The 16,542-nt window shown below is 37.0% G+C and overlaps 1 protein-coding gene across 1 annotated transcript in view; it reads right to left on the reverse strand.

The window, feature by feature from the left end:
* The window catches only part of DCDC2C (doublecortin domain containing 2C), a 240,992-nt gene that overhangs the window by 153,947 nt on the left and 70,503 nt on the right, over positions 1 to 16,542 (reverse strand). Inside the window, exon 6 of the mRNA XM_043981022.1 lies at positions 13,431 to 13,473. Within this exon, the coding sequence (XP_043836957.1) occupies positions 13,431 to 13,473 (43 nt within the window). The remainder of the gene's footprint in view (positions 1 to 13,430; positions 13,474 to 16,542) is intronic.

The following is a 16,542-nucleotide window of genomic DNA, read 5'->3' on the forward strand; positions in this document are numbered from 1 at the left end:
CTCCTGAGTGATGTCTTATAAACTGCAAGCTGGTTATTTTATCTCTTCTTTTTATTCATTGATCAGTACACTCTCAAATCATCCCTATGGTAAGTGGGGCCAAGACTCAGACAGGAGCTGTAATTGGACAAGGTATCTCAGGCTGTTTAAGGAAGCTGCCTAATTATCAAAGGCTTACCAAATACCAAAAGATTAATTCCTGTTCTCACACCCCAAGCCAATTAGGAAGTAATAAGTATATATCCATAACATCCAAGACATCTGTCGAGGGATATGTTGAATCCCTCTGTAGAATGTAAACTCCTCAATAGCAGGGACTGCCTTATTTTTGCATCCGTGTCTCCAGTGCCTAGTACAGTGGCTAATGCATACTGTATCAGGTACTTAATAGATACTTGTTGGTTGATTGAAGGAGAGAATACAATACAGAGTCACATACCACTCCCCTAGCTCCCTTCTTAGGGGTAGGTGGTCTGTGGAAAAATACAAAGTGAGATGAAAACATATTTATAGGGTTACCAATCTCATTTGTATTTCTAATTAATTCTTCTCTTTAGACTTCAGCTTATCATATAACAATTGACACACCCACAGGCCAGGCTCTCTGCTCCAGAGTCTACCCCCAAACATCCAGAGTGGATGCGAGAAGATAGATTATACCAGAGGGTAAGACAAAAGTATTTCCTCTAAGATAAAAAGAAAAAAGAACTCCTAATATCCAGGAAAATTATCCAAGCTAACTTCTAAATCATTCCCTTCCTGAGACAATGAGTGGAGTATAGTGGGGACAATATTGGACTGGGAGTCAGGAAATCTGAGTTCAAAACCCAGCTCTGACACTGGCCAGTATCATAACCAAGAGGAAAATATTTAATATTATTAAACCTCAGTTTCCTCTTATGCAAAATGGGGATTAATACTTGCATCCCTTGCCTCAGAGAGTTGTCATAAAGTGCTTTGTAAACTTTAAAGTACTGTAGAAATATGAGCTGTTATTGTTATTCTTATTCAAGACTACAGATTGTAGACCTGCTGACCAACTTTAAATGCTCCATCTGCATATTCCAGCAAATATGTGAAGACTACAGCAACAGAAAAGCCATTAATGGCTGAATCCAGTCTTAGTGGAATTAACAATGAAATAAGGCTACCCTAAATCACCAGATCCAAGATGAATTCACCTAGATGGAGGTGATGATATGCCTCCATCATAATCCCAAGTGACAGGTCTTCAAATGCTTCAAAATAATTATCACACCATCCCCTAAGTCTTTTCTTTCCTAATGGTTCCCGTAGCAGAGAGGAAAACATATGTGGAGGAGGGTTCATGTGTACATGTATATTGTACTAACAGGTGACATTAGCAGGTGAGCTTAGAGGCCTATTGGATATTCAAGGGCTCTATACTTAGAGCGGTTTGCCATTTTCTTCTCCACCTCATTATACAGAGATAAGGAAATTCAGGCAAACAGGGTTAACTAACTTTCCCAGGGTCACACAGAGCTAGTGTCTGAGGCCAATTAGAACTCAGGAAGATGAGTCTTCCTGACTTCAAGCCCAGCCCTCTATCTACTACACTAATTAGCTGCCTTATAGAGAAGTATAGCTAGACAAACATTCCAGCAGAAAAGAAGCTAAATGAGTTTTAAGACCAATATGAGTCAATAATGTGATATGGCAGCCAAAAACTTTAATGCTATTCTAGGCTGCATTAAGTCAGGCAGGCTGCAAGCATTTATAAGCACTTACTATATATCGGACACTGTGTTAAGTGCTGAGTATAAAAATAGAAGCAAAATCAAATATCATCTCTGCCCTCAAAGAGTTTACATTCTAACGGGGAAGACAACAATATTCAGGGTAGCTGAATGTTAGGGGTGAGAGAAGGTTTGCTTGGGAGCACAGAGGGTGTCTAGAGAGTCAGAAACAGAGCTGGGAGGAAAAAGAAGTGTGGCCAGCCTGAGCCTGTCTCCAAAATGGTGTCTCCCAGAAGGAACTCAGCAATGGGAGAAGGGAGCTGGCATTGTGAAGTACATTCCAAAGTGAGAAGACCCAAGAAATAGATGGAAGCTTTGGGGTGAGAAGGCAGCTCTGCTGAATCATAATGGTAAAGTCCTGGAGAGTCAAAAGCATAGCTGAGAGAGAAATGTTTCTCTTCATTAAGAGAATCATAACATCCAGTACCAAAGAAGTGACAGTACTACTGATATTTCCTGATAATACCATAATCTGGAGTATGGCATTTGATTCTGGGTGCCTTGTTACAGGAGGATCATCGATAAGCTATAGGAGATCCATAAAAAGATGAATAGGGTTGTGGGAGGATCAAAGATTAAGCTACATGAGGATTATTTGAAGAAATGGGAGGTGTTTAGCCTAGAAAAAGGTAGCCTTGGAATGAGGCACATGAAAGTGTTCAAGTATAAAGTCTGTGATGGGAAGGAGGCATCAGAGGCAATATTCATGCATAGGGGCTGGGGGGTGGGGAGAGGGAGCAAAGGTTAGAAGTTTCTGGGAAAATTTAGGCTTGATATAAATAAAATCCAGACAGTGCAGGGTTTTTCTTCCCATACTCTAGAGACTTAACTAGGTCTTACTATTTCTCTACAAAAAATCCAGACTTCCAAAATGCCCAAAAGTCAGTCACCCTAATTAGATCAACCAGCTCTAATAACAGCCCTTCCTTCTATAGCTACCACCCAAACTGCTTGGTGCTGTCCACAACTTCAGTGCTGAACCAGCTGGTTTTTCACAACATTGCTACAACTGTTGGCTGTGATGCTAAAACTTCTTTGATCACAACAATGCTAACACTCTTTTTCAGGATGACTGGGAATAAATTAGATAATTTGTCTAATTACCAAGCAGACTACTTGGGATCTGATCCATTCTCACATATAAAGTTACTAAAGCTTCTGCCAGAGAAAACATCAATTACTTCACTCTTCACATACTAGTAGAGATCAGGCACAAAAGGGTTAAATTTGGTCCAGCTTCCAAATTTCACATTAAGACATTTACAACCAGGAATTAAATGCTTACAGAGGCTGGTAATAATATTTTATTTATTTCACACTCTTTTTTTAGCTCAGTGTGAAATGCCTTTAGGTTAAAACTTGGCATCACAAACAACTTCACAAATATTTGAACAACTAGCAAGGAATAATATCCCTCTATTTTCCAATCAAATTTTAAAATCCAATTCATTTAGTTGTAAATAACCAGATAGAGTTGATGAGCATGGATCAATTGCAAGTCTTCTTTGAAGATATTAATTATAATTACAATTTGCTTCCCCCAAAGGTAAATGAATTTTAGTTGGCCTATACTCTGGTAGACTAAAAAGCTCCAGGGATATCTTTAAGAACAGGATTCAAATTTCCTATTAATTTTCCTGGTCTCTGAGCAAGCAATCACTGGGGAATTCAGATAATTTTAAATCTAGCTTAGCCAGAGTATGCATAAATGAATTGAGATACACAGCACAGAAACATCCTGGAACCAAATCTGAGTCCTCTACTTCAAAGTTCTCTTTAAAATATGCTTTTTTCCATACTGACACAAGAAATTCTTTCAATATCCTTTCCATAATACTGTAACTCCTATATACCATTTCATAAGAGTACTATAGTCCTAGCTACTTATTTCCCTGCTACCATAAATATCTCAGTTCCAGCACTCCCACCCATCCCATGCTAGACTGCCTCAATCTCAGACCAAACTCCATTGGAGTGTCCAGCCCTTGACAATGTTCAATGAATAATTGATGTGATAGCCATGCCTAGTGAATAATTTTACTTCATATTAACCTGAATGGACATATCCCATAGGAATTTAGTTTGAGGACTCATTCTACTCATATTTTTAAGAGTAGAAATTAATTGAGAAATTAATCAACTTCTTTAAATAGGTTGTCAATAATAACCATTACCGTTTTTAAGTATTTTATTCTGAAATAGCATGCTCTTGGGGTGCTATTTTTATGTAGAGAATAGTCAGGAAAGGCAGTGTGTTACAGCAGAAAGGGCACCAGACTGGGAGCAAAAAAACCCAAGTTTTAGTCTCAGTTTTATTGGGCAAATCACTTCATGTCCTTGGTCTTCAGTTTTCACATCTGTAAAATGAGGGCATTGAATTGTACCTCCATTAATTGTCATTTCCTGCCCCACATCTCTAATTGTGTGTAATGCTCTCATCCAGCTGAGTTTTGCTTATTGGTTACATATATAATGTACAACAATTCTCTAGGATTATTGTTAATTCCTCAATCTGAAAGCATTCTACATGCATGATCCCTGATACCATCAGCTGATATGTGCTGTGGTTTTGGTACTTGGAAGAGGCAAAATGGAGAAAGAAAAGTCACAAAACTTCCTTGAAGATAGAAATGCACAGGCAGAAATATATTCACCTTTGGAATCCTTAACTTCCACAGCCTATCTCTGCCAGGGAAAAGACACTGATTCTTTCATATTCCAAAATCTGTCAGGGTCTAAAAATTATCACAATTCAAGTCAAGTCGGTTCACCAATTGTTTATTAAGCCCTAAAGCAAAGTACGGTTCTGTGCCCTGGGACACAAAGATGAAAATGACACAGTCTCAGAGGAGCTTACCTTGTGTAAGGAGTGAAATTATGTGTACACACATACATATATACATATATATGCTATAAGAGGCAGAGTGTAATGGAAGTAAAGGAGAGATTAAGACAAAGTACTCTATGTAATTTGAGGAAAGAAAGAATTCCTCTTTCCATTTTCCTTCTGGAAACATAATTTACTGGTTTTGTTTCTTTACTGTTCCCTAAATCATACTTATTTATTTCATATAAAGAAGCTGAAAATCCAGGTAAATATTATTTGATTTTAAATTCCAAAACATGTGACCTCCATTTCCTATTTAAATAAAAATGTGTCTGACATCTCTTTTGTCCTATTTTGTCTCAGAGAAGGCTCATGCAAAGTTGAATTCCCTTCTCAAACTCAGAGACTCTGTTAAAACTTGAGTTAAGCAGGACACAGGTATCAAGTTTTCTATAGTGTTTAGTAAGTGATAAGTTGAGTAAGAAAGGGGAAATTTTTATTGCTGATGAAGTGAAATTTTATTAGTCAATCAAATAAAATTACAGAGAAAGTTGATGCTTTAGAATATGTTGGAGGGACCATGATTTTTTCATGTTGAGAACTCTAAGTGTGACAATTCCCTCCAATGATACAGACTAGAAACTCATCTGTATTTTATAATATTAGAAATTTGCCCGAGTTCAGTTACCTTCCCATAGTCATATAAGTAATATATGTCAGAAGCAAAACATGTTTCCCAGACTCCAAAGCTACCTCTCTTTATTCACTACATGATGCTATCCCTCTCTGAAACTATGTTTACAAATTCTGTAAGACTGATATGATAGAATGTAGAACATCAGTGTCAGGAGAGACATTAGAACATAGAATGTCAAGGCTGAAAGGGACCTTAGAAAGGTAACATCATACTCAGTTAGGAATAGATCTCTATTGGCTATATATTGAAATAGAAAACCACTAATTAACATTATCTATGTTGTATTGTATTCTATATACTTTGTTAAACATTAACTGACTACATTTTAATATGGTTCATGCAGCATTGAGTAGTTGTCCCATGAGTTTTACACCTCTCCCTGAAATCATAGAATGTTAAAGTTGAAAGAGACCTTAGAGGTTCTCTAATCCAACCCCCTTAATTTACATATATGGAAACTGTACCCCAGAAAAGTTAAATAACTTGATCAGAGTCACACAATTAGTAAGCAGTAAAGCCAGGATTTGAAGCTAGTCCTCTGATTCCACGTCTGACTCCTCTTTTTTCCAATATCCCATTCTGCTCCTCACTCCCCTCTCTGCATCTATGTTTATTACTGCCTGTGAAATCAAGTATAAGTTTTATTTACAAAGGCAGAAAATTTGTTATTTTGGTGTGGTCTTTTAACTTCATTGTATTAACCTCCCACTCTCTATTTAAAACCTACCATTTACAAAAAATAAAACCAAGAAATACTATGTGTTTTGCTCTCTGTAGCACTCTAAGACATATTATTAATTTCTATCCTGAGCCTATTTCAATCAATCTTGTTATAGTTTAATGCTATTGTAATGGATTATCTTTCTCAGGCACATGAAAATCAGTTTCCCAAGATAATTTGGGCTGAATTAGATCATTTGTCTAATTGAAGAATAGTAACAACCTATCATGAAGTCAATCCATCCTCATGTATAAAATGACATGAGCTGCAGGCAAAAAGTATTTCACTTTTCTCCCAAGTGGATCTGTTGATTCCAGAGGGATTTGTGAGATTCCAGTGCAGGATCTGAACATTTATTAAAGTGGAAGCCTTGACAACATTTGAACTCGGGCATTGCATCTTTATGCTGCCAAAAGATGACAAGAAACTCTTATTGTGAAGTACTGCTTCAGCTTTGGAATTATTAGCCTGAAAATGCCAATTCCAAAGTATTTATTTTACCCTGAACTTTTTACATTGTAGACTCTACTATTAAAGTGTGGTTCTCAGTTTTTTCACATATACTTAAGTGTATATGTACATATGCACTTGTATAGGGTTTAAAGGAAAACAAGGAATCCAGTAGGTGATTATGAAGAGGGAGAGCAGTCAAAGCACGAGGGTCAGCCAGAAAAAAATTCCTGGAACTGGAGATGGAGTATCTTGTTCATAGAACAGCCAGGAAACCAGTATCACTAGATCAAAGAGTGTATGGTAATAAGTAAGCTGTAAGAAGACAGGAAATGTAGGAGGGGTCTAGATTATTACAGGCATTGAAAAACAGAGAGCCGGGTCGGCTAGGTGGCACAGTGGATAAAGCACCAGCCTTGGAATCAGGAGTACCTGAGTTCAAATCTGGCCTCAGGCACTTAACACTTACTAGCTGTATGACCCTGGGCAAGTCACTTAACCCCCATTGCCCCACAAAAAAAAAAAGAAAGAAAGAAAAACAGAGAGCCACTGAAGTTTATTGAGTAGGGAAATGACATGGTCAGACCTGTGTTTTAAGAAATTCACTTTATTTTGGCTAAACGGAAGATGGATTGGAGTGAGGTGAGATTCAAGGCAGGCAGAACCACCAGCAAGATATTGCAATAGTTTGGATGTGAGGAATATAGGGCCTATATTAGAGTGGTGGCCATTTCAGAGAAGAGAAAGGACAAATTTGAGTGATATTGGCAACAGATTAGATATAGAATGGGAAGAGATGGGGAGAAGTCCAGGTGACTCCTAGGTTGCAAGCTTGAAGGGACTTGGAGAATGGTGTTACCTTTACATTAATAGGAAAGGTTAAGCAGGAGGAAGAGTTTAGGAGGAAAGATAATAAATTCCATTTTGATAATGTTGAGTTTAAGACATCTACTGTACACATGAAGTTTAAGATATCTGAAAGGCAGTTAGAGCTATAAAACTAGAGGTCAGCAGTGGCAGGATAGGTAGATTTGAGAATCTTCAACAGAGATTATTTAAATCCATGAGAGTTGATGAGATCACCAATTGAAGTAGCATAGAGGGAGAAGAGAGTCCAAGACAGAATCCTGTGGAAAATCTAAAGTTAGAAGAAATAATCTAGATAAGGATTCATCAAAGGAGACTGAGAAGGAGTGATCAAATATGTAGGAGGAAAACCAGAAGAGAGCAGGGTCCCAAAAAACTACAGAAAAGAGAGAATCAAGAAGAGAACAATCAACAGTGTCAAAAGCTGCAGAGAGATCAAAAAGAATAAAGATTGAGAAAAGGCCATTGGATCTGGCTACTAAGAAATCATTGGTAACTTTGGAGAGAGCAGTTTTAGTGGCATGATAAGTTCAGAAGCTGTATTGCAAGGGGTTAAGGAGTGAGAGAAGATAAAGGCACCTATTATAGATGACCTTTTCAAGGAGTTTCTGCCCACAAAATGCAGAAGAAGATAGAACGATTAGCAAGGATGGACAGATCAAATGATGATTTCTTTTCAGGGTGGGAGAGACATGCACATGTTTGTAAGTAGTAGAGAATGAGTCAATATACAGGGAAAGATTGAACACGAGTGATTAAAGATTCACAGAAAGGAAAATCTGGTATAAAAAAAGAGAAGGAATAGTATCACTTGAGTAGATATAGGGTTATCTTTGGCCAGAAGTAAGGCCACTTCATCATGTAAAGCAGGGGAGAAGGAGGACACAGTGGCAGAAGGCATCTGAGAGATATGAGATGAGGAAGAGGGGGAAAGAAGAGCGTGTCACAGAAAATAGCCTCAATTTTTCTATAAAATAGGAGGCAAAGTGAGTACTTTCCCCTCTGCCTCAATTCCAACATCCCCACCAAGTCCGTGCTAGAGTGACCTTTGACCAAGCTCCATCAGTGTCCAACCCCAGTTGGACCCCGCCTCTCCTCCTCACTCCTATTCCTTCATGTTCAGAATAGCAACTATCAAAGCTCCTGCTGCATGTCCTAGGATATGCAGTGTAAGTCAATCTTGGTTGTAGAAGTGAGCTAGGCAAGAAGATAAATGGCTGCTGACCCATCCCCATCACTTCTTCTACCAAACCCCGCCCTGCCCTAGTCCAGGCACAGAAAATGGCACCTATGCTTTGAAAGAATAAAAACATTTAGTAACAGTGAGCATTGTTATTCCTCTTATAGTTTAGCTGCATCATTCAAATTCCTCAAAACCCATTTTACCTATGAAGTCCTTCTTTAAGTAGGACTTTTATAGCTTTGACCTAAAAGGGATATCTGATGTCAACTACTTCATTACTAAAAGACTGTACCACCCATGTTCCTCTGGCATTCTTAGTCTCCATGATTAATGTATCTAATTGTCCCTTGAACAGAAACCCAACCTTTAGCATACAGCCTTAGATGTTGCCATGTATGTACAATTCATGACTCAGCCAATATTATGATTGTTTTGCCACAACAACTCATGAATATTCTCTACCAAGGCAAGTAATTATGATCTGAAATGATAGGGGAAGCTAGGTGGCACAGCAGATAAAGCACCAGCCTTGGAGTCAGGAGGACCTGAGTTTAAATTCAGCCTCAGACACTTGACACTTACTAGCTGTGTGACCCTGGGCAAGTCACTTAACCCCAACTGCCCCACCAAAAAAAAGTAAAAAATAAAAAGACATGTTTAAAGAAATTAATTTTTTTAATTGTTTAAAGTTTAAAAATTGAAATGATAGAAGAAGGACCCATACTGACATCACAGAATAATAGTACAGTGGAAAGAACACTGGATTTGAGGTCAGAGGACCACAAACTATATGTGTGACCTCAAGCAATCTCCTTAATTTACTAAGGGCTTAGAATTCTCACTTTAATAATGAGGTCCCTTCCATCTCTACATGTATGATCTCATAGAGAAGCTGTATCTTTGCAAATGTCAAAGTAAATAATCGCCTGGCTACTAGGTTTATGATGTAGGGGAAGGGAAAGAGGAAGGGAATAAGCATTTATTAAGCACTTGTTAGGTGCCAGGCAATATGTTAAGTACTTTACAAATACTATTTCATTTGATCCTCCCAAGAGCCTATGAGATAGGTGCTGTTATTATCCCCATTTTACAGTTGAGGAAACTGATACAGAGGATAAATGACTTGCCCACGTCATACAGTTAGTGTCTGAGGTCAGATTTGAATTCAGGCTTTCCTGAATTTCAGGGTCCATCACACTGTTTACCTAGCTGTGCTAGTTCAGCAAAAGTCTTTTATTTTTGTCTTTGTATCCCCAGCACCTAACACAATTCACACAGTGTTTTAGCACATAATAGGCACTTAATAATAGTTTATTGGATTCCATTAAAATCATCTGTTCAGAGTTCTTGCTTTGCTTTTCTACCAATGCATGTTGGGAACTATTCTGAAATGTGACTCTTAGAGAATTACCTGGGATACTGAAGAGTTAAAGCCAGGATCACAGAGCCAGTAAGTGTCAGAAATAAGATTTGAACCCAGGTTTTATCTTGTCTCAGAGGACAGTTACCTATGTATTATGATACACTGGTTCTTACAACTCTTCTTACATCTCATTTTCTCCACAAAGTACCTCACTCCTCATTTTTTTCCTCTCTTTCATCAAATTCCACTACCTTTAATTAGTTGTTTATCAAGATCTTTCCACAGTCTAATACTTCAGAAATCTAATTCCTGATAATTTCCTTCTAATTCCATTTGCTTTGTTACCATAATAGCAGGAAAATTAGTTATGAAGAAAAGGCATCATCATCACTTGCAGGAAAATTTTATCCAGTTCAAGTGCATCCAAGCATTATCCCTCAGGGGTATCTTGTTTTATTCATAAATGAATGTTTGATGATGGTGCAAGTCTCATACTACAACAGAGCTGCATTGGGCTATGTCTTCCCATAAAATCTGCTTAATTCCAAAAGCAAACTACATATATATGTGTGTGTATATATATATATATATATATATATATATATATATATATATATATATATATATATATATATATATATATATATATATATATATATAAGCCACCTAGGCTCAGCAAATGTCACATTTGTGATTTTGCAAAGAAAGGTCAAAATTTACTTTGACCAATTATTTTCATCTGAACTTTGTATAGCAACTGAAAACAGCATTTTTTAATGTTTTTATGATTCAGAATCCCAAAATGTCCATGTTTTCATGGAGAATCATAGAAGCCCCACTTGATATCTATTCCCAGATACCTTTTTTGCACACACAAGATTTCCCAGAAAGAGGATCCCATTCAGAGGCCACCTTGGCTAGAACCACAACTGTCTCCATTTCCTAGAGCAGAGATTTTTAACCTGTGATCCATGGAACCCCAAATGACCCCTGGAGAGATTTTGGGAGATCTGTAAACTTGGATGGAAAAAATACATCTTTATTTTCACTAAGCTCTAACTGAAATTTATAATTTCCTTCAATTATTTAAAAATATTATTCTGAGAAAGGATCTATAGGAATCATCAGATAGCCAACTGAGTGTTTGACTCATTAAGAACCTCTGCTCTAAAGGGATTTTTTTTCCTTTTCCATCAGATTAGGTACAAAATATCCTGCAAAAGCATTTGAAAATTTGCAGCAGCAATATTGAGTATAGTATAGAGTTTGATATATTCACTTTGGATCTTGGAGGCAAATGAATTCTTCAGGAAAGAGAAATTTTAAAATAGAAGGATGGTAAATGGAGAAAGTTGCCATAAGGTAGTGGTTCCAAACCCTAAACCAAGACTCAAATTAAAAACTCTCAAGGTCTACAAAAGGTTCAAAAAGGAGCTTCTGGAAAATTTCAAAGAGGGAAACATGAGTATGTCTGAATTAGGTGTTTCCTGAGCCATAGATATAACCACTAGGACCCCTCTCCCAACCCTATTTTCTTCTCTTCTCCATCGAGGGAGCAGCAGAGTCCAAGTCTAAGAGTCTAAGTCCTAATCATGGTGGCATCTGACCTTCCCAAAAGTCTCCTAGATTAGCCTCTAAGGTTTTCCATAGGGTCAGAGCCTTGTGAGGATAAAGTTGGAAGTAATAGGTAAAAGTAGCAGTGTCTGATGAGAAGAATAGTGAATTTGAAATCAGAATGTCCAAATTCAAGTTATGAGTTCTGCCAATTACTAGCTATATAACTTTAGGCAAGTCATTGTTATCTCTCTGGGTACTAATTTCCTCATCTATGAGCCTAGAGGATTAAGCTAGATGATCTTCAGTGTCCCTTGAACTTGTGGGGAATAGGAACTGATTTTCCATCTTGTCTTAGACACTTGCAATCTGTGTGACCACTGGCAAGTTACATAACATCTCAGTCTCAGTTTCCTCATCTATATTACATAAAGTATTTGGCTAACCTTAAAGCTCTTACATATAACATATAAAAAGGTAAATGTTGGGGGTGGCTACGTGGTGCAGTGGATAAAGCACAGGCCCTGGATTCAGGAGTACCTGAGTTTAAATCCAGCCTCAGACACTTGACACTTACTAGCTGTGTGACCTGGGCAAGTCACTTAACCCCCATTGCCTTACCAAAAAAAAAAAAAAAGAAAGAAAGAAAAGGGTAAATGTTAGCTATCATGATTACTGTTATTTCCCAAATTACAGAAAGGCTGCTTTAAGGTCAATATGTAGAAAAACTTACTAATAATTAGAGCTGTCTAAAAGTTGAATGGGCTTCCTCAAGAAATAAGTATTTCCATCATGGGAGGTCTTCTTATTAAAAATGTTATTCAAAGGGATTTCCTTTCAGGTAAGGGTTAAATTAGACGAAATCTGAGGCCTTTATCACCTCTGAAATGTTGTGATTCTGTGAGTGGCCATGGCTGGTTCTGAGTATTTATCTTCCATGAAAAGAATAATATGTTCCTCTATAGATTCAGATAAGATTGTGCCAAAAATACCAGCCACTATAATAAAACTTTTAACTATCATGAAGACCTAGCACCCAGTATTTGTATAAACTATAAGTATAAACAAAGTATAAACTTTTGGCCTTCCAACAATCACAGAGCTCAAATACCCATAATGCATAAGTTTAACCTAGCACTCTTGTCAAGTTAAGCCTAGCCCTCTGCCAATCAGCTTCACAGAGGAGATGGCCCCTGAACTAGACCTTGGAATATGACAATGTACATTTCCATAGAAAATATTCTTCTTCTTAAAATATCTTTAGTGTAACTTGAACTCTATTAATGGCCCCTTTTGCTGTCATCTCCTGATGCAAAGGTGATCTTAGACCCTCAAAGCTCAGGAGTGAGCACAAGCATTGGAAGGTCCTAATGTGCTAGAAAAGCTTTGAGTATGTATGCATGGTTACAGACTATACATCTGCTGTGCAAGGAGCAGCCTAGCTAAGTATGGGGAGGTTCATTGACTGAATAATCATTTTGGCTAGAGCAACTTATAAAACTGTGTATACATGTTAAGGCACTAAAAAGGTTACAATCTCATGAGTAGGAGTACCCATACAAGGAAATCATGAGTCTTTGATATCTTAAAGTACGATTTAGCTAAACTGTAGCATATTCGTTTTTCACTCTGTTATAGGTAACCCTTTAAACAGCACAGCCTTTGACCATGAAAATTTACTCCTCTCCAACCAAGCAGTATTTCCCAAGGCCATATTAGATGGAACTAAGAAAACAACAATTATGGGAGCCCATTTTGAGGGATAAGAATGAACATGAAGTAGAACTCAGCCTACAGAGTCTTAGAATGACTAAGCTAGTAACTTGCTCTAAGTCTCTAATGAAGTTAACAACAAAAAGATGGATACTGTCCATCTGTTTAACCAAAATGTTAAGTAATTCTCCTGAAGAAGCCAGATGGATTTGAGATAGTTAGATAATAACAATAATGATTATAATGATGGAGTAATAAGTACTTCTAAGAATCTTTTTTTTAAAGAAATAATACTTACTTTTCTCTTTCTTCGTGGGATCCTTTCAAATTCAGCATACCTTCTAAAACATAAAGTATGTGTCAGATGGGAGTTCAGAATATCTTAAATAGATCTTTTATAAAAGTGCCCACAAAAACTTCTCCCTGGAACTCTAACGTGACAGACACAATTAAAACTAAACGGTGCTGGTGTTTCAGTGGCTTAAGACTTTTGACCTTCAAACCAGGAGAGGACATAACAATAAGGAAAGCAAATATAATTGACCACCATCCTCAATCTTTGCAAGAAGCAACATTGAGGGAAATGAGACAAAAAATGTTTAGCTATGGCATAAAGGATTTAGGATGGAAATCATGAAGTTATTACTTACAGAGACCAATAAATTATCCAAGGAAGCTGCTAAAGTATCCTATGGAACCATCTTTCTAGAGATTTGTCCAAATAGGATGGATTCTCATGACCAGAGGCTTTCTCATTTATAAAATGAGGTAACTGGACTAAATAATCTTTAAGATCCTTCCCAGCTCCAAATCCTACTTAATAAAGACTTTTTAATAATTTAGACAATATCTGGCCTATAGACAGGGACATGGCTATCTCAAGATCTCTTCCAATTCTAAAGTTCTCTCATTTTCCCTCATCAAAGTCCCACAAACACATTCAACAGCTGGGAGAGATGCAAAGATGATCATCCCATATTATATGCAAGGCTCCTATGTCTACAATCACTGATAAAGAAATTCTATACTGTACCAAATTATAGAATTATAGATTTAGTTCTGGAGTGGACCTCAGAAACCATCCAACCCCTTCATTTTAATGGTTAGATAATGAAGGCATTTCAGTGCATCTCATATATTATATGTGAACCACTTTCTGCCATGTGATACCCAGCTAAAAGAACAATTATTTTGACTTTTTTTCCCTTGAATGTTAAATGAATCTTAATTATAGTGTTTGTCCACAAAAAAAATCATCTCAACTTCTGTCCACATCTGTATTGTTTCCTTTGGAGTATAACTTCATGAGGTTAGAGGTCTTGACTTTTTATTCATTCCTTCACTCAATGATCATTTACTAAGTACCCACCATGTGTCAAAAACACTCCACTAGGGACAAAAGAAACTACAAAAATAACTAAGATATGACTGACTCCTCTGCTCACGTGGCTTACAATATGGTAGGGGAGATAGGGATTTGACACGTTCAAATATGTAATAACTATATGAATGCCATCTATATGATCTATATCCATATAACCTTAATCAATGCTAAAATATGTTCAGTAGTCCAAGATTTGTACTAAACTGAACTCTGTGCTGTGCTTTTAGGATGCATAAAATATATTCATTATTCACTTTACCTTAAGGTTGAATTGGATCCCCAGTGATTAACATTTATAATCTTCCCTATGGATTTAACATAGTCACATATGGTTCATTAGCTCCCTGAGGTTGAGCAAAGAAGTAAGAGTAAAACACAGCCTACAGTTAGATATACAGTGAAAATTTTCTTTTTTTTCCCTTCCAAGATTTCACTGAACTCTGGAATGAACTTAATCTTCCTACTTTATTTATTTTTATAGTTTATATTTCTATATCATTTTACATCTTACAAAATGCTTTCTTTCCAAAAGCCCTGTTGTTATCCCCATTTAATAAGTATTAGTTTAGTGGAAGAGGACATACAGATATTGATAAAAAGCCCTTGATTTGAAATTGGGGTACCTAGGTTTGAATCTCAGTCCTGGTACCTATTTCCTGAGTCACCATGTAGAAATTACTTTGGATTACAAGGTCTGCAATGTTAGAATGCAGAAGTCAGACTGTTTAATAACTTAAATTTCCTTCCAGCACTAAATCTTTTGAGAATATAAGGAGACTGAACCTCACCAAATTTCTGTGAAGGTCATAAGCTTAAGTCAGTAATGAAGTGAGAACATGAACACGGGTCTTTGGATTCTGAGTATTTAAACTTTCCATTATACCATGTTGCATCTCTTTTAACATATATACTTTTTTTGTTTTTCTTTTTTGAGGTTTTTCCCTTTTGCTCTGATTCTTCTTTCACAGCATGACTAATGCAGAAACATATTTAATGTTATATAACCTATATCAGATTGCTTGCTGTCTTGGGGAGGGGGAAGGGAAGGGAGGAAATCTTATAAAAACAAAAGTTGAAAACCATCTCTCTACATGTAACTAGAAAATAATAAAACACTTTTATGATTTAAAAAAGCATTGGTCTCATTCATTACAGCCAAGTAGTAATGTGAGCCCCTAAGTCCTTTTAGGTACATCTTACCCCTGAATACTATTGTGCTGTAAGAAACATTGAACAGGCAGATTTCAGAGAAACCTGGAAGGATTTGCATGAACGGATGCTGAGTGAGATGAGCATTGTACAACATTGTGTATTGTATCAACAATATTGTGTGTTGATCAACTATGATAGACTTGACTCTTCTCAACAACTCTCAGTTCAAGAGAATTCATGACTGAAAATGCTGTCCAAATCCAGAAAAATGCATCATGTTGGGCAGGTGGGATACAAAGAGAAAAATGAAACAGCCCCTGACCTATAGCGACAGGGAACATGAACATAAAAACATAAATACAAAGTAATTTCAAAAGGTGGAGGGATTACTAAGAACTTAGGCATCAGGAAATACCTTATGTCAGAAGCAGCTCCTTTTCTGAGTCTTGAAGAAAGCTACATATGATGGATAAGGGGCAGAGGTGATGGTGGAATACCCTCACCTGGGCATGAGGAACTGTACAGAGTGATGGAATGTCACATACTTGTGTGTATATTTATCTTATCTAATCCTCAGAACAATAGGCAAGCCACATAATTATTTTCATTTGTTTTTTACAGACACTGAAACTCAGAGAAGACATTGTACCTGGACAAAGGTTATATAGCTATTAGCAAAGCTGAGATTAGAACCTACACTGTTTAAATCCTAGCCTACACCACATCATCACTTGCAGAAATCTGTCATAGATATAAATTTAGTGCTGGAAGGAACCTTAAAGTCCATTAAGTCTAGCCCCCTTATTTTATAAATAAGGAAACTAGGTCCCAGAGAAGTTAAATGACTTGCCCAAGATCACACAGGTAATAAATA

This window comes from Dromiciops gliroides, chromosome 2 (assembly GCF_019393635.1).
Source record: "Dromiciops gliroides isolate mDroGli1 chromosome 2, mDroGli1.pri, whole genome shotgun sequence".
Classification (NCBI taxonomy): domain Eukaryota; kingdom Metazoa; phylum Chordata; class Mammalia; order Microbiotheria; family Microbiotheriidae; genus Dromiciops; species Dromiciops gliroides.